The 19,936-nt window shown below is 39.6% G+C and overlaps 1 protein-coding gene across 2 annotated transcripts in view; it reads left to right on the top strand.

Annotated features, from left to right (window-relative positions):
• Positions 1-14,946, top strand: part of LOC137294940 (Bardet-Biedl syndrome 1 protein-like) — a 58,579-nt gene extending 43,633 nt beyond the window's left edge. For both annotated transcript variants that reach the window (XM_067826154.1, XM_067826153.1), the window contains 3 exons: positions 1,274-1,408; positions 10,650-10,736; positions 12,427-14,946. In XM_067826154.1, coding sequence (XP_067682255.1) covers positions 1,274-1,408; positions 10,650-10,736; positions 12,427-12,513 — 309 coding nt within the window. In that variant the 3' untranslated portion in view covers positions 12,514-14,946. The remainder of the gene's footprint in view (positions 1-1,273; positions 1,409-10,649; positions 10,737-12,426) is intronic.
• Positions 14,947-19,936: the final 4,990 nt, after the last annotated feature.

Below are 19,936 nucleotides of genomic sequence, written 5' to 3'. Positions count from 1 at the left end.
GTTGCAATTATTAGATTTTGTGTTAGTGAGCAATTCATCGGTCTCAATTGGAATCAAACGGACTGTACATCCTTGCACAATCTTATCAATTAAATAATATAGGACTCATAAACATTTGGGAGACTTTTTTGTAATGAATACTCAACACACACTTCTGTAAAATCATCCCCTTAAATATTCATGATCCCTAACTTTGTATGTTCAGTGTAAATTGCTGTACTGAAAAGTCACCATGGACATCGTTGTCACAGACCTTCCATATGGTTTCTTTGATGCTATAATTGCAAAAAGACCATGTTGATATTGGCAGAGGCAGGACATTGGGTCAGATGTTAAGTCCCTGTGGGGAGCTGTTGGTGCAGCACAATATATCTTAAAGATTTCCTTCCTGGGCATGGCTGCAGTCCATGCTTGATAGTGCATTGTGATGAAGATATGTATCATCCAGGGGCCACTTATCCAGGGGTGCTTCAGCAATAGAACATAACATTGCATGTTATTTGGACATTGAAATGGCACTGGAACTGTAGAGACCAATTTCATAATGGTACTGCTCTTATAGATGAAATATGTCTTTTACACTCCACTTCAAAACCAGGAACTATTTCCAAATGTACGTTATAGGCTATTACCATACATTGGGGAATTTCTCTGAGGATATTAAGAAGTTTATTGACATAAATAGATAGTGCAGATAAAAATCTTCCTCACAAATAACTATATTTTATAGGTGAGGATAAGATGAATGTAGAAAAAAAAAGTAACAGGAAAAAAATTAACGAAAAAAAGTAACAGGACAAAAAGTAACAGTATATATATAAATAGTTATATAAACACTAAATTAGGATTAGGATAGCTTTGATCATGTTGTTTGAGTTGGTGGTGTCTCTTGTATTTTCTGAGCAGCTTCACTCCTCAGTTTACTTGATATTATAAACAACTTTGTTAAGTAAACTATTCATCTGTTAAAAACAAACCTCTACTGAACAATTTCCTTGATTTTCCTTCTCACCTGTTATATATCGTGCTTGGGTATATTCATGACAGAGGTGATACAAAGTAACGAGAGAGGGAAGAAGTTGTCTCAAGATGGAGACATGCACACTGTAGCCAACAAGAGAAGAAACAACTGAAAAAGAGTTTCTTTTTTTCCTGTTATCTTTTTGTAGCAAATTCTGTTTCTTTTTTTTTCGTTTCAGCCAAATAAGACATGTCAGGGGTCTTTACTTTCTTTTTAGATTTTTGTCATCAGTTTCAAACTGTTTGTTCTCAGGTGCAAGGTATTGGTCCTACTTTCAAGATGACAGTCAACTTGCAGAATACATCCCTCAGCCAAGCCTCCTCCAACCTTTTCATCACGTTTGACTATGATGAAAAGCTGTATAGCTTCAGGAAAACACACATCAAGGTGAGATATCTGTGTAATAACTCCGCCTATCTGAAAGACCAAATTACCAGCCTGTTCACCAAGCAGCACTTATGTACATGCAAGCCATCTTTATCAGCGGCAGACTTGGATTTAATGTCACTGGTGCTTTGATTTGCTTGATGTTAGGATAAAAAATCCTGCTGTGTTTATACTTCCAGCAGATATTGTGGTTAAATCACACAGATGTGCAGTGCAGTAGTGAGGTGTTTGAGCAAGTGTACATGCCAGATGGTAGATGTCACATGGTCGGTTTAGAAACACTGTTGCCGTCATGCACTTCCCATGAAATAGACATGAACATTGGTCATCTGGCAGATATTACGGTTAAAGTGCACTTCAGAGTAACATAGACAGTAGCAGGGTGTTTGTCATACCTACATATCAGAAGGCAGGGATGCCAACAGGAAAACCGGTTTTCAGCTGAAAACTTTATATTGTGTTCAGACAAGTCACAAAATTGATCAGTTTGAAATAAAATTGGCAGAAATATACAATTATAAAATTGGCAGAGTTTGAGACACTGTTGCTTTCATGCACTTCCTTTGAAATACTCTACATGAGGTGGTGAGCGAATGTTGTTGAATGCCGCAGTACCACAGCCGTATCAGTATGTGACTAATCAAGTCTGGACCAAACCAGGACACCTAGATTGACCATCCCTCCAATTTAGTGGCCTGTTCTAATCCTAATCAAATCTTGGTCTCAGTAGTGCTGCTTACTGGAATATTAGGACAACAGGGTAGAGCTTATGCCTGGTATGGTAAATAGGACATTCTTTGTTGAGTGAGGTTAAGGGGAAAAAGATTGACATGCAGTACTGAAGGTCATTATGTTCTGCCTATTAGAGCATCAAACGCCTCCAGCACCACACTCACCTGCAATAATTAAGGACTGTTTGACACAGAATTTAATTTGGTCTAAATGTCCTTTGATGTATACTATGGTGAAGGAGAGTACAAATTTGTATTATATGCCTGATATAAGCCAGAACTTCAAGCCTCAATCACTTCAGTGCTCATGTGTCTTAGCACAATACTTCCTCAAATTATGTTACGTTTGGTCGTTTGATCATATATCTTTGTACAGGTTTCAAGAATAATCTAATCAAGTGACTGTGTTGTAAGTCAGTTGTTAAATCAGGAAGATGTGACATTTTAGGAACATTCTTTCTCTCTGTCATCTATTCATTGCTGCTGACACATGGCAACATTGTTTACTGGACTGTTACAATTCTCTGCTGACATATACTTTGATGTATCTGAAATATGGTTTAAAGTGGCATTAAAACCATCTCATTCAATGTTGTGACTCATCATCGTCCACCTGCTTGGAATTATCTCTGTGTTAAAGAATTCTGCCTCCGATGTCCTTTGTATATTCAATTTCAGCCCTGAGTTCTGCAATGCACAAATACCTTTATGTTATTGTGTCTTTATGGCTACTAATGGTGCCAGTATGTCCACATCACCACAGATTTATAATCCCTCAAAAGACATCAAAGCAGTCGTGGATATGGCAGTATAAATGCTACATGGCATGTGTATGATTTTAGATGGGAATAAGGGATATTTTCTTTGTAGTATGCCAGTTACCATTATCAAATAAAGCAACTAAGTGTAGAGTCTTTTCCTCCTCTAAGGTAAAACCTTGCGTAAGACTTCATTCGATTAAGCCCATTTGAAAGATTTGAAAAACAAGACCTAAAGGAATGCATGCTTGAAGATTAAAGGATCAACTACCAGTATCTCATGCTAGATTCATGCTAGAACTGTCATGGCCAAAATAGATCCACAGATCTGACTAAGTTTTAAAACCAAAAAGCTCTGATTAAGCGTCAAGGCCAAAGTTGATCTACAGCTCTGATTAAGTGTCAAGGCCAAAATAGATCTACAGCTGTGATAAGTGTAAAGGTCAGTGTAGATCTTAGAGCTTTGATTAAGTGTCAAGGCCAAAATAGATCGATAGCTCTGATTAAGTGTCAAGGTCAAAGTAGACCTGCAGCTCTAACTAAGTGTCAGGGTCAAAGTAGATCTGCAGCTTGTATTATCTGATACATTTAATATCCAGGGCAGGACAGGTGGTACCAAATACTTGACAAGTGCAGCCACAAGATCAAACTGAATGAGAATCCTCCACCAAAGGGCAAAGGGGAGGAACACATATTATAAGTAGGCTCCATAACAACCCAGTAAACAGTTGTGCTTAGCTCACCTACATTTAGTGACAGATCCAAGCTGATTATGTGGTAGCCATTTTGACCTTCATAAACTTCTACTCTGAAACTGATGGGTGCTGTACTCAGTACAGAGTTATGTTACCTTATGTGGACATTCAAATTCATCAGAATAATCTCTTCTGAAACTGTCAAGATCTTGCCATGGATGCCAGTGTGTTGCTAGTATACTGTTGAGTATCGGTCAGCTGATGATGTCTGTTATCAGGGTCTCATCACAATAATATTACTTAGTCACTTCTGTGTACATCATTATGAAATTTAATATGCATTAGTCCTATGTTATGGGAACTGTGAATATTCATTTTAGATTAGCTCTTGAGTAACCCATGCTTATCATATGAGGCATTAATGGGATCTGATGGTCAGGCTTGTTGACTTGGTTGATACAAGCCATCGTTGATCATGATGTTGATCACTGCATTGTTTCATCCAGACTTGATTCTTTACAGACTACTGCCATATAGCTGGAATATTGCAGAGTGTGGCATACAACTAATCTCATTTACTTACTCTTATGGCATAGGGCCAGTAGAGTAGCCTAGTGGTGAAACCATTCACTTGTCATGCTGAAGATCTGGGTTTGATTCCTCACATGAGCTGTATAGGTGAAGCATATTTGATCACCAGATTTCTAATGTCCAATTCTATGATATTACAATACAACTACAACAACAATACAACTAGATATTTGTATAGTGCCGATATCCAGTTAGTTCAACTGCTCAAGGGCACATTTTTCCCATGATCATTGGATGTTCATCACAACGGCACATCATATTTTCAATCTCAACTCCCTGGGGATCATACAACTCTTGCAGCCTTACCAGGCGCACCGAGTTAATGTGACGTCCCATCCTTACAAGGTACCCATTCACAGCTGGATGGAGTGGGACACATAGTCTCGGTACTTTGTCCATGTTTACTGCACGTTGCTGTATTCACAACTAGATGTTTGTATGTATTTGTGTGGCCAGCATCTGGTCATCTACCAACGGATTCGTGGGTTCTTTTAAGTTCACAGGGTTGTGTACTGCACACTAGGGGTTGTGTACTGCACACTAGGGGTTGTGACAACACTGAAAGAGTCTGCATGCAAAGTTGACTCTAAGGTTTTTCACACCCGGTCACAGGTGGGCTTGATCCCGGCACCTCCAAGCTTGCTGGATTAGTAGCCTAGCGCCTTAGACAGTCCACAGCCCACTGCGCGCGCACCCCCCACCCCCCACCCCCCACCCCCAATGACAGTCTGTGTAGGCATTGTTCTTCAGCAACCCTTACTTGTCATGGTAGGCAACAAATGGGACCAGGTGGTTGGACTGGACACACACTGACATGGTTGATCCATGTAATTGCATACCGGTTCCATAAAAATGATGCTCGTAATATGCCTGGTCCAGACTCGATTATTTACCAACTGCTCTCATTTAGCTGGAGTGCCGCTGAGTGCATTGTGAAAAAAAACGCCCAAACTGATCAAGTATTATGATAAAGTTCAGGTGAGCTACTCAATGCTATTTTTGTAACAAGCCAATTAATATGACTTGCAAAGTACCAGTTCTGAGAAGGCTATTTTTAGGTTTTGTGTAGTTTTCAAGTACAAAGTCTTTGAAAGTAGTAATTGAAGGTGGAAATCTGAACGGAGTCACCTCAGTGAGTTGTGATGAACCTGCTTCGGCAGTTTTGCTATTGATTTCGCTGGACGAGTTGATAGATTAACCGTTGACAGTGTTATTCTGACAGCAGCAAAGGGACGTACAGTGGTGACTTTACAATGGTAATCTAGCTATCTAGCTAGCATCTATTGCTGCTCCAGCTTAGCAATGAGGGATTGAAAATGTCACATAGTTTGAAGTTTCTGTTTCATTCCGAGCGTCACATGTGCTGTAGGTGGTTTATCATTGAGGCTGATTGTGCAGGCCCCTTGTGGTTGTCAAGCACTAAACGTATGCTGAAACCTACGTGAAAGTGATTAGAGAACACTGCACTGTGACTTGTTGTGAAGGGTACAATAAAAGTCTCATGACGTCAATGAACAAGTTCTAGAAGGGATTGTTGACAAATAGCACCAGATCTGTGTTTCGTTAGGAGATAATTATGGAAGCTCTCACATATGAAGAGTCACTCAATCTGTTTCCGAGTACATCACAACTAATTTAAGTCATTGACAGATTGATGCTTGACGAGAAATGTCAGTTGTATGCAATATGAGTATTTTCCATTAGCTATGTGGACTGTGTTCCATTTTTTTTTTTAAAAATTGATGCAGATTTGATCAATAATGGAGTAAAGAACAAAGTTAATACCTTCTTTGACATTTCTCTGAAGTAACATTTATAGAAAACTTGTTTCCCAGTTTTATTAGACTTCAGAGGCCTTAGGATAATTTGATTAGTGAAAACATTTGTACCCACATAGAGAAGGTTGTTTTTTAATCATAATATAAGGTCAGTCTTTACATGTTCAGTCAGTGACAGCATCGTTATATATAATCAGATGAATATTTGTTGTAAGAAAAGATTGTAAGCTTTAAAGTGGAGAGTTTAATTTCTCAAGATCTATGACGGATGACACACTTGATTATTTTTCTGCTTTACAGTATCTTTTTAATATGCAATGAATTACTTTAAACACAAAGAAAGGATGATACTGAGTTATGAACTTATTTTTAAACTTATCCTATCTTACATTGTGCATCTCTCTTCCACTCTTCGACCCAGTGTGGAAACGTGCTGTAAGCTAAGTTGAATCAAATCTTCTTGGCCTCTGACCACCCAACCTCTGCCCCTGCAATAGACACCTGTCAATCATCCTGTATGTACAGCTGATCACGTGAAGTCCTCTACTTGTCATTCTCTTTCTTGTCGCACCACAGGCTGGACGTGTCGTTTTGCGAGAGAATAGATAGCTTGATTTAGTGATTGACGATGGGTGTTTCTAAAGAGAATAATACTTTTAAAAAACGCAAGCATTGTGGTGAATGTAACTGCAATTTTTTGTTGGCATATCTGCACAATTCTTGTGTCGATTGCAGTGGCTTGAGTGAGAGGTCATCTAGATGTAGTTTGTGTATGGGATTAGATGACGATGAATTTGATGGTAGAAGACCGAGAGCTGAGTCACTTGGATGGGATGATTAGGAAGGTTTTGGCACCCTTGAACATGGTACTCACTACTTCTGAGGGAGTAGCCATGGCACTGCAACATGCTTCTACGCACCAACAAGCTTATATCAGGGTTTGATACAGGAACAATTCAGCTGCATTTTGGAGTTGATTGCACACTTCCTTTTGTACTTGACATCCTACGCAGGAGGGGTCTGTTGCAGTTGTCATTGAAGGAGGACAGATTTCATATGGACCTATTCTGTCAACCCTGGTGAGGCAGGATGCTCTTCAACAGCGCTATTAGAGAAGTGGCTAGCAAGGTGAGCCAAGACGGACCTGCAGGTGTCTGTAGAGCTTTTGAAGTACCAGAGATTGCAGATGGAGGAGTCTGCAAAACAGCGTCTATCCGCCCGGTATGAGCCCTCCAATCCGGATTTGCGTGCAAGTGTCAATTCATCCTTTCGAGACAGAGGTAACAGGGGCCGTACAAATCAGCAGAGGCGATCAGGTGATGCACCTAGGCCCAATGAGTGATCTGGCCAGGCTGACCCCAGGAAGACAGCCAAGCAGTGACTCAAGGACATTAGAGCCAGACTGGGTTCTTTCGCCTCCAATTGTACCCATCTAGCTTTGGGTATTTATGCGGAGTGGGGATTTATGCGGGGAATTGGACGTTGTTAGAAGATCCATTCATGATGTCCATTCTGTCCAATGGGTATCAGTTGCTGATTGTGGGGAAGCCTCCCTTGACCAGGTCACCGGTGCAAAGGTCTTACCCGACTCAACAGTTACAAGTGTTGCGAGTCACCATAGACACCTTACTGGAGAAGCAGGCGATAGTCCTTAGGGGCAATGCCATGGTTTTATTCTGGTTCCTATTTTTCTGGTTCCAAAGAAAGACTCAGAGAAGCTGAGACTAATATTCAACATGAAGGTGTTCAGCAAGAAGTACCTACAGACCCTTCCTCACTTTCGAATGGTGTCTGTAGCATTGCTCAAGACTATCATCAAACCAGGAGATTTTATGGTCAGCCTGGATTTGCAGGACGCCTACTTGCACATTCTGATTTGCCCGACACATCAGAAGTTTCTGCAATTCATGTTCCAGGGCATTCAGATAAGCATCTCTGCGTTCTCGGTCTTGCTATGTACATAATAAACGATATCGATGTTATCCATATCTTTTGTACTTTGTTCAAATGGGCTAGATCGTTCTCACCAAGGAAACTAGGGCATGGTGTACTGTCATACCCATGGCTGGATAGACTGTTCAGGCAGTCTTGTGCACGTGCAGAAATGGTCGACACTCCACTTATTGACCTCTACTCTCTGAGCAATCACGTCAGTGTAGCGTTGAATTCCGATTATCTAATGGTTTTCGAAGTGTTTGCTCCTAGGTCGTTTTCTCACCTTGGTAAGTAGTGAGATTGGTACCGCATGTTAAACTAGTTTAGCATCCAGGCTACTCCTGCTTTCACCGCAATCTACCGTGTGTTTGTGGGGGGTAGTTTCGAAGCAGGGACTTGCCAGATCACCGGGGTCTCCTGATAAGTCTTGAGGTGACAGCGTTAATTCCTTGCCAAACTGTGTTATTTTGCTTAGCAAAAGTTGCGTCTGAAACCACATTTATTCAGGAGCGCCCACTCCCTAGAGTTTTTGTGCCGTGTAAGCCAAGGGGTTTCCAAAGCAACCCATCACAAGTATGGAGTACCATAGCGAGGGCATGGGTGCTACTCTTGGGCCCCTTGTGGAAGGCATCCTTGCCTGCGGCCCTGCGACCCTGCGGCCCTCCAGCCAACTGTGGGAAAATGCATAACGTGAGATAGGATAAGTTTAAAAATTTGGAAATTTTAACTATAAATTGTGTATTTATATACTTATCCTTTCTCACGCAATGGATGCCCACCCTTCCTTCCCCACATCATAGATTACTTGGAGCTCCAAGAAGAGAAAGACAAGTAGAGGACATCATGTGATTGGCTGCGTGTACATGATGATTGACAGGCATCTATTGCAGGGGCAGAGGTCAGGTGGTCAGAGGCCAAGAAGATTTGATTCAACTTAGCTTACAGCACATTTCCACACTGGGTCGAAAAGAGGAAGAGAGATGCATAACGTGAGATAGGAAATTTCCAGGCTTATTGGTTGTTTCATGAAGATGATTGGTTGTCCATTAATATATTGCATCCATCTTTATCATGACATTATTTACCTAAAAGTGTTTTATTTGTAAGTTGCTGATTTATATGGGATTTGATTTTTCAATACTTTTCTTATTTTTTTTTTAGTTTTCATGATTCTTCCCTCTTTAATTGTTGTTTAATGCCTCATTAAAAAAAATCCATCTTCATCACTGTAATCTGTAAATACGTAAGTCAGGACTGACAATCTAGAGATTAATATCATGAGTATTTTTCAATGCAAATGGAATAGATGACCATAATGAGCCTGATCAACTGACCCATTTTGTTTTTACCTGTTTCAACCTAAACTGAAATAAACTATGTCAACATGTATGTATGCCAAACAATTAGTTGACATCAGTCACACACAGCCAACCAAGTCATGAAGTCATCTGGTCTGTTTATTGTAATACTGGGGCAATGTATGTGGATTATTAGGGGCAGTGGGGTTGCCTAGTGGTTAAAGTACTCACCCATCATCCCCAAAACCTGAGTTCGAGACCCCACATGGGTACAACATGTGAAGCCCATTTCTGGTGTTCCAAAACACAATGTTGCTGAAATATTGCCAATATCATCATAAACCAAATTGTCACTCACTGGATGATTTAAAACACAAAAACCAACCCTATTAATGAAATAATTTTTCTTCATTCAGCTTTGATGTAACTTTAACCTATAGATAGATCTTTAATTAGTTAGTAGTTTGGCTAAAATGATATAATTCACTTGATATTTCAATTAGCCTTGCAATCATGAATGTCCAGGCCCTGTGGCTCTGTTTTCATTGGAAGAAACATAAATGTAAATGCCATTCCAAACATGATAAAAGCGGACAAATTAAGGCATTACAGAGATCCCCTTTGAACATTTTGTAAAAGCAGTGCACTTGATTCTCCTAGAACAACCTTTTTATTTCTGTTGTAATCCCGCTTCTGAATCCTGAACCATTAAAAATCCCCAAATACTCATAATAGTATTTTCATTATTCTCACTCGCAACATTAATGGCGGAATGATTCCCTTGTTTGGTTCGCAGGATATAATTAAATTCCTTCTTACAACGGTAAAACGAACTGACTGACTTGATTAACTGAATGCTTTGGGGACATTGTATTGCGCTAGTTTTGTTGTTTACATACAGCTGGATGAGGTTGAGAAGCATTGATGTATAAGCTATTGAGAGCATCATTCAGATTTGTGGGGTGGAGACTGGAGAGAGAGTTTCGTTTAGTGTGAGAAACAGGACATTTATTGGTCAGAACATTTCTTGCTGTGAGTTGAGGTGTCAAACAATCAATTAGAATTCCTGCGCATTTGTATCTTCCAAGGATTTGGAGTCTGCACAGTGAACAGATAAAGAAACTGGTCAGTCCCTCAATAACACAGTGGTTAGCAGATTGTCCACTGCCCCCTTTCACAAAACTATTTTAGCACTACAACTGTTGAAAGTCTTTGTTATAGTGTAGGAGGTATGATGGTCCTAGCGCTACTATAGCTTTGTGAAATGGGGCCCAGTGCCCCATGCCTGTAAGTGTTGACTGAGAAGGGGATTGAATGGTTGAAATCGTGAAGCTAGATGATTGATTCTCACTCTATCCCAACAGTGTTTGATGTTTCTCATGTGTTTAATGGTTGATATTTTCAAAGTACACTGTGTTATTGTGTATTTGAGACATAATGCATCTTTGCTTGCAGGTGCCAATGTTAGTGCCAGGGCTGAACTACTCCTATGACACCTTCATAGACTGTCAGAGTGACAAGGGGGTGTCCGACAATGTCAAGGTAAGGAGTTGACTACTTTGAGTGAAGGGAGTTCATTTTTGTAGTTTACAAGCATAATGTCAGTGATTTCTTAATTTGCTTGATTTGAACAGAACATAGCACAGTCTAAAGGCTGCATTCACTCCATGCTTGTCATAAGAGGCGACTAATAGGATAAGGTGGTCAGGTTCGTTGACTTAGTTGACACGTCGTCGGTTCCCAATTGTGTAGATTGATGTTCTTGCTGTTGATCACTGGACTGTTTTGTCCAGACCTAATTATTTACAGACCACTGCCATATAGCTGGAATATTGCTGAGTGTGGCGTAAAACTTAACTGACTCACTCTAGCATCTCAGCTCCCCTCTAAAATAAGCACGAAATCACCATGGTATACCACAGTTTACCATGTCTGTAAGTGGCACCATGGTTTACCATTGAAAATATTAGATCATGATCTGTTAGGGTTAGAACAGACTGTGGTTTATCATGGCTGACCATACCAGTAAATGTCACCATGATTTACTATTAAAAAGATTAGACCATGGTCTAAGATGGTGAGAACTGACCATTTTTGTCATGGCTTACAGTGTCTGTAAATGTCACCATGATTTACTTTTAAAAAGATTAGACCATGGTCAAAGATGGTGAGAACAGACCATGGTGAACTGTGATTTGTGATGATGTCATCCATATCCCAGTCTTATACTCACCCCTGTTACTTTTTGTCCTCTTCTGAAGTATCCTGTCCTCATCATTTTCATTTTCATCCAAACTCATCTTAAATGCATGTATACATGTATGTAATATGCTTATAGAAGTTTGGATTAATGTACAAATATGATGACATAATCATGATGTCAATGATAATTACTAGTGTGAAATCAGGAAGTACAGTGAAGGCATAAACAGGAGCCAGGTACCAACGTATTCAGTATTCATATGATAATTGGTAAGATCTAGGTCTGAAATGGCATTACAGAGACTGAAAGAAGTCATCAGTGAAAAAGAGCCATGTATGTTAGTGAGCATTGCATTTGTTCAAAGCATATGTTATTTCCACAAAAAGTATTGCAAGATTGACAAGCAGGCGAATAACTGCTTATAGTATAGTTGATTGCATTTATGTATGGAACATGTGATAGTAGTTCCTCTGACATGAGCATATCAGTCATGTCAACAATAGATTCAGACAGTACCCATTGTCTGATGTACACAGGGATTGGGAAAGAGAACTTTGACAATGGGCCATTTTCAGGATTATTAGCCATTTTCTTAATTTAGAATGGGCCACTGCCCTTGTATCAATAGTAAACTTCAAATTATTAATGGACCATTTTTCATTCTAATGTGCAAAATGGCCCGTGGCCCCTTTCCCAATCCTTGTGTACATATTTAGAATATACAGATATGTACATTGTACACAAATGCAAATTCTTCAGCCATTTTGTTGGAGTGGCTCAGGAACTGGGCCACACGTATTTACATATATATTGCACAAATTCATTTTCATGGGATGGATATGCAGCAAGATAAATACTGGTGTCTTCATCACTGATACAGGGCGATATCAATAGGAATACAGTTGAATCTGGCTTTAGACCCATTTTTGTCCTGATTGCTTCAGGCTTCCAAGTACAAGCTGATAAATCCCTTTTCCAATTACTATCAAAATACAGTTAAGAACTTGCCCCTGTGTTCTTGTCCTGTAGGTATACGTGCTGAAACAAGGTCGGAGTGTCCCCATCATCACTGGCGTCATCAGCATGCCTGTCAGTGAGGCAGTCGTAGTCACATGAGTTGCAAGAGACAGCACAGCACATCTCTGAGTTCTCATCCAGCCATGATACAGGACGGTCACAACAGGACAAATTACTGCTCAGTCACATCAGTGAATGGTGTCAGTAATGTCTGGTCATACTCGTATCTCTTTCACACTGGACTGGAAAACATAAAAGGTTTCAATTACATAAATGTCACTCTTATTCATTCTTTATTGTTCTGATCACAACAAGTGCTCACCAGCATTGACTGTGTAGGACAAAGTGTGATGGACAAGATCATCTTGCCTGAACTGCAATATTTTATGCTTACAAATGTCTCCACATGTTGCATGGTTAGAAATAACTTTAAAATTACTAGTGTACTCCTGTACAGTGCCACATGTAAAATAACTTGTCCCAATGATTTTTCCACTGTACTGACCAACTTTCGAGTTGATTTTTTAAAATAAACAACATACTTAACATTGGAAAGTCAACTGGACATGGTAGAGCATGATATACAAATTGGCTTGCCTGACAGAAAAGTGTGCTGGACTGAGACAACAATGGTTTGTTTTTCAACCCATGTATCGAGATAAGGTCCATCACTTTACTATGTTTTTATTGAAAGATTGATGTACAGTTAGACATCGACATGTTCGAAAACTGTCTAAATACCAATGATACTTCATGAAGTGTTAGTTTATCTACATACCCTTACATAATAAATTTTTATCCCAGTATTGCCATGCCAATGAGTAAAAGAAAACAAAGGAATCATATGATGTATACAGAACAGTTTCAAATAAACATGTAACATGGAAGTGTACGTCAGGTGTTTAATTAACGTCCACGTGTACATGTGGTTATATGGAGTGTGTCCATTGTCACTGTCTAATCACACATCCTCCCGGTGGTGTCACATTGTCACAGGTCAATACTGATGGAAGTATCACATATGAAAACTAATTAAGTCATGGTAATCAGGAGTCATTGTCCATGTTGTATTCAAGTCAGCTTGTCTCAAGATAGGTTGGTCATTCCACAAAAATGAAAGATTTCAGAAGACCTCAGGACTAGTGCTGATATAGAAATATGAATGTAGACAGGTCAACATTCAAGTGACCACATATATTGGTTGTTGGTTTTGTGAAATGGAAAGCATGAAAAGTGAAAGTGTTTCTGTATATTGACCTCAGAGTATTTTTCATCTTTGAAGCTAGTGAACTTTGAGAATTAAAAAAATCCTGTTGTGAAATACAGCTAGCAGGCTCAGGAACTCAAATCCATCAGAAAATAGTGACTGGCATAATATGATAAGATAGAAATATTATTCAATCTTGCCTCCATATAATAAACAACTAAATTCAGGTTGTTTTGTTGTGTGTCATGTCTGCTGGCACCAGTACTCTGCTGTTTGTTTATTGTCCTCTGTATCCTGGCGTAGCTCTCACGGAACACAGAAAACCTAATGTGAAAGATGTGTGTGAACAGGATATTATGAGTGTGTCCAGTATGCACAAATGTAGAGAATGGATGCAGAAAAACAATTCACTGTGTCCAGAGGGGCACACAAAATTGTTCAGTATATCCACAAACCATCTATTATTTAGCTAAGTGTTTGGTTCTTTCTTTCAGAGCAATTACATGCATCATTTCACCCATCAGTCAACATGATCAGTGAGCCACTGTCACTCTAAAGAAATTATCAGAGCACACAGTTCTCTAAACCGTTACTTCAAAGGACCCCCATATTTCTTGCAAGGACCCTTAAAACTAATACTAGGCATCCCCAGGACCCCCATGTTTGCGAGTAGAGGTAAAATCTTGGTTGTAAATATTATTCATACCATTCAGTAAAAGTAGGGGCTATTGGATTTCCAAGATTGATTAAATGTAAATGATGAAGCCAAGGAGGAAACAGATGATGAAGAGAAGTTAAGGGAAAATGTGACTGTGTATTCCATTAATTTTTAATGAATGCTACCTTTTGCCTGTTTATCAATTCTTCTGTTTTTCCCTGAGACACGTAATGGTGTTATAAAGATACCTGACAGGTGACACACTGTGAGAAACAGAAGAAAATTAGAGGTGTACTGATAGAGCAGTTTAAGCAGAATTGTTTTGAACATGCCTCTCTAATACTTACCAACTGACTGCACACAGGAGTGAAAAATACTCAGTGTTTTGAATACCCAATGTAGATGCCTCTTAGAAATTATTTGAAATTTGTCTGGAGCACTGATAGATAATTGTCACAAATACATATGTTCTTTTTGACTTGCTATGAAATCTGGCATTTTCTGTGTATAGCTAATATCAATCATGAATTATTAGAATGTGTGAATAGCTGTGTGTGTCTGTAAACTGACTGTGATACCTGTGGTATACTTGTTATTGTGAAATCCTTCACACTGCACTGTAAATACATATTTATGTAATAAATGAAAGAGAAAATTCCTCCTAAAATATGTTATGTTATTGTTATCCAATTAGTAAGGATTAATAAGACCTCAGTAGATTTTGTTTGTTGTTTACATCTGCACTTAGCAATATTCCAGCTATATTGTGGTAGTTTGTGAATGATCAAGTCTGAACCAGACAATCCAGTGATCGGCATCATGAGCATTAATCTCTGCAATTGAGATATGATGACGTGCCAACCAAATTCTGCAAGTCACCTCCTACGAGGATAGCTGTCAGATAGGCTTGGGTTGCCCAAGACCAGTTTCAACCTGGCCTCTGTTGATCAGCACTTGGTTGAATAACAAAGTTTGCAGTTAAGTATTTCTTGATCCCTTGAAAATAGCTGGCCCTGATGACTCCAAGATGATCGGATGGTGAAGATTGGTGGCATGGTTGATTGTGGTTTGACTGTCGTTAAGCTGTCAACCACTTGGTTGTGTTTGGTTACCATTACTGATGGGGAGATAAGTTTTAAGGACAACTCTACTTGGCAGTAAAATACGACCAGATGTTGACGAAACATGCAGACAACACATGATTGCAGCAAACTTAAATATATGATTTGTTCGATGCAATTAGTTTGAAACACCAGGAATGAAGCAAGCAAAGCGTCCTTTCGGCTGATTGGCAGAGCACGCTATGTCTTTGGCATAGATAGTATGAGATAGTTCATTAGTTCAATATCTACGTCAGAGAAGCGATGGACAAAAAAAACCCCCAAACACCCCCCCCCCCAAAAAAAACAAAAACAAAACAGCAAACAAACAAACGGAAAACAGACCACCAGGAGTGCATCCAACTTAAGAGAAGGATACAAGAACAGCAGTCCTTTTCCACCAAGCACTCTGGTTACCGGGTGTCAATGTTTAAGCATAGGAGTTGCGTTCACGGTCAGGTTAAAGTCCCTCATTGGTGTCGACAGGCGTGGATGTACGGACCAACGTACGTTGCTGTAAGGTGAATTAGAAAGACTTAGTCCCAACTTTGGATGATCTTATCATGAAGACAAATTCACTCGGTCAAAGCCGGGTTGTTCAAGACACTGTACATCGCTATCTTTCAAAGGCGGATCCAAAGGTAAGAGTGTGTGTTTGTATGAGTGTGACGTGCGTGCGTGCGCGGGCGCAGCTCCCTTTTGTCTTGAAAGTTTATCAAATGACCATCTTGTGCAATTAAAGTGTGCATCCCGTCTCTCACAAAAGTGTGCAACACTCCACCTGACCCCACCCCCCACCCACACACCCCCTTACACACACACGCATATATAAAAGGCTGGATTCTGTTGGCAGGTTTGTTACAGACGAAACCAGCCTTTGGTAAACATTATGGAACTCGGCAGACTGTTCGGACAAATGGAAAACTTGCCAATTACTTCTCCTGTAAGGTCGGCAGGTATCTGTACAAATATGCCCATGTATTACAGACCTGTGTGTATTCGGTGACATTTACTGTAGTTCTACTTTTCTGTAAAGATCACTGTGGACATCAGAATAGTCAGTTTGTGCTCTGCGTTCTGATAATATTCTGAATTTAAATAAACAGTGTTAATATTGCTGTCACTGCCCAAAACAAATAAAGTGAGACTAAATAACCACGTGTAGATCAGGGCCCACATTCTCAAAACGTTCGTAACCCTAAGAATCTTTAACATTGAACGTAGTCAATGTGTTAAGAATGGGCTCAAGAACTTCATCAGGCTACGAACATTTCGAGAATAGCTAGCCAGGACAGATAGCATGCCCGCAATGTCACTTAAAAGTTTAGTAACTATACATGTCACGTCAGTACATATAAGAGGAAGATGTCTCGACTGCGTCATAAAACATTTACTGTTATGACGTGAACTTGTGAATCATGGACAATGTGATATCCAAACCAGTGTGCGAAATAGCTACTGGCCCACAGGACAGTGACAAGTAAAAATCCACAATCACTGGCCCGACTGGCTAGTGAATTATATCGCCGACTTGCTAAGATGTAATGCACTATTAAAATATGCAAGATTGTGGCCTGTTAAAATGTTCATCATATTAGCTGCTTAAAGAAGAAACCCTTATCTACATTCAAATTTCCGAGACCCGTGAAGGTCCCGGGTAGAATAGACCTTCAGCAACCCATGCTTGCTATAAAAGGCGACTGTGATTGTAAGAGGCGCCTAACGGGATCGGGTGGTCAGGCTCTCTGACTTGGTTGTCATCGGCCCCCAATTGTGCAGATCGATGCTCATGTTGTTGATCACTGGAGTTTCTGGTCCAGACTCGATTATTTACAGACCGCCGCCATATAGCTGGAATATTGTTGAGTGCGCTGTAAAACTAAACTCAAAACTCACTCAAACTTTCGGGCTCAGCAAGCCCGACTGGATAGCAAATTTTGGAAACTATTCCGCATTCTGATACAAGCATATATAGAATTACGAATATGATTTGAAATTACATGACGTTTCTTACAATAATATGGTATTCAGTCTGTATTATAAATACGTTTTTTCATTCACTACATAATTACTCACGATAAAGTCGTTATTCTTGTCCGACGGTAGCGCTTGTTAGGAAACCGACACAGACACTCGGTTCCCTGATAGTTATTAGTTAGATCATGGAATGTCAGGTTCCGTGTCCATATTTAAGACTTCAAAGAATAGATAGAAATTAAAGAAGAAAACCAAAATGTCGTCATATTTAAACCGGAAACCTCTCATAACAAGTAAAACAGAATATGATTTCTCTTGTAAAAGATGAAGAAAATATAATGAGAACGGTAACTGAGTTTCTTTTCATAGAAAAACGCTGAAAGCTGCGACTTTATTACGACAGCTGCAGTTCTTGCTGTTGACGAGGAAGTGTGACAGACTTAAACCATTAAGTTCATTTTAAATTGAAACAACCAGATATAGTACAGTAAACAAATGTTCTATATATTCTGAACAGCAAAAGAAACGCAACTCTGTTTTCTATATGTTTTCGTCAAGTAGAAAACATACACATGAACGCTTACTTTAATGAGATTTCATTCTTTCAAAACTTGCGTTTCTTTTGCTGTTCAGTATATAAAATGTCGTTGGTGGACTACAATTTTTCAGAGAATAAAGCCATACAAGAAGACATATACACGTATGTATAAAAACAGAAAGCAAAACGTTAAGTGATTTGGCCTCACACTGTTGTTTTGAATCAATAGTTTATCACGCCATCTTGCCTGACATCAATGAAAGTACAGCAAACCATTATTTTACGGGGGAGGTAATATTAACAGCGTCGTGACGTCAGGCCATTATCTCTTACCCAAAATGTGTATTTTATAGGCGCCTTTGGTTTATTAGCGGGGCGTCTTAGAATACACAATATGAATCCACTCGGCATTTTAGGTACAGATTCATGGACGTTGGTTGAAAGATCGGCCAGAGTACGGGCATCATTCACCACCCTTCAAAGTTAAAACAGTTAAACACCGTTATGTCGAACCGAGGGGTGTGGAACCTACTTAGGTCACGAAGTACAAACTTGTATCTTACTTCGTATTTAGTGATCAGTGTGTGGTTCTGTCGAACTTCGGACATCTCAAAGTATTTAGGTGGGTCGTATGAGCTTCGACAGAACGGTGTTTGATGTTGGTGTTCGACGAGCGACGAAAAAACCCATGAAATCATTGAGAACAATTACACAAGTTCTACTTTGACATCCCAACTTTGCGAACATCTATTTGGATGGCAGGTATCTTCCTCTTCACTGCGTCGGAGTGTTAAGACTTATCCAATCGGACTTCGATGTCTATTTATAGACGAATGCAGCCTTTGGCTAAATTGTGCAACTCGGTTGACCACAGATGACGAAAGAACAACCTGACGCTGGATTTCTCATGTAAGCCCATCGGGTCTAAGTTTAGACTTTGCTGGGGGTTTCAGAGCTCTAGCGATATACTTATGGCCAGGCAATAGCTTCGGAAATAATTCTTCTTCTCTTCACAACTCATTTTAAACTATATTAGACTATTTATGATATGGTCCCTTGAGGTCTGTTTCTATTCTGAATCTGAGTAAATGCCGTGTCTCTTTCAGAATATCTATTTTCATCGTGACTGTGTAGTTTGACATTGACCTACACAAGTTAAGTAACATTTAACTACCGCATGTAGTTTAGCATTGCTTTACACTTACCAGAAATATGGTTTCTCCGATTATTTATAGTTTCTGTTGATGGAAGTTCAGGCTGAAAGTTGATGTTTTAGACTTAAGCTAATAGCTTTGAATTAAAGCAGAAAACCCAAATGCCCCCATGTTCGGTCTTTGTGAGGAAACCGCGACATCTCGAAACAAAGTTAATATAGAATATATTTCTCTTGTGAAAGAAGAAAATGTAATGTGAACCGTAACTGGGTTTCTCTTTGTAGAAATAGGCTGAAAACCTCGGCTGTATTATATCATCTGCAGCCCTTGCTGTTCACAAGGAAGTGGGCGAGGCAGTTTGTGCATCTCAAAGCATGATGTTTGTTTAAATTGAAACAAACAGATGTGGTAGAGCAACGCAGGCTGTGTATATACATTGTCGTTGATGGGCAGATTTAGAAAGTGCCAAGAGTAGCTGTAAGAACAGAAAATAACAATCAAACTGAATATATCTATACATCGAACATGTTTTTATTCGTAAACAATCAATCCAATCCCCTTCTTTCAGTCTACTGAATTACGGAACACGTGGATCTTAGGCAAGATTATTTCGAGGGGTGGTGGTGTAAATGGTTAAAGTGTTCGATCGTCACGCCGAAGACATGGGTTCCATTTCCCACGTGGGTACAATGTGTGAAGCCCATTTCTGGTGTCCCGCTGTGATATTGCAAATGAGCGTAAAACTAAACTCACATTACCAATCATGTCCTACATATTTACACAATATTTTGTTTGTTGTTAACGCTGCACTTAACAGTATTCCAGCTTTATGGTGGTGATCTTCAAACAACCCAGTCTCGACAAGACAATCCAGTGATCAACAGCATG

The sequence above is a fragment of the Haliotis asinina genome, chromosome 8, assembly GCF_037392515.1.
Source record: "Haliotis asinina isolate JCU_RB_2024 chromosome 8, JCU_Hal_asi_v2, whole genome shotgun sequence".
In the NCBI taxonomy this organism is placed as follows: domain Eukaryota; kingdom Metazoa; phylum Mollusca; class Gastropoda; order Lepetellida; family Haliotidae; genus Haliotis; species Haliotis asinina.
Note: the sequence above shows the minus strand (reverse complement) of the source record. Positions and strands in the feature narration are given on the sequence as shown.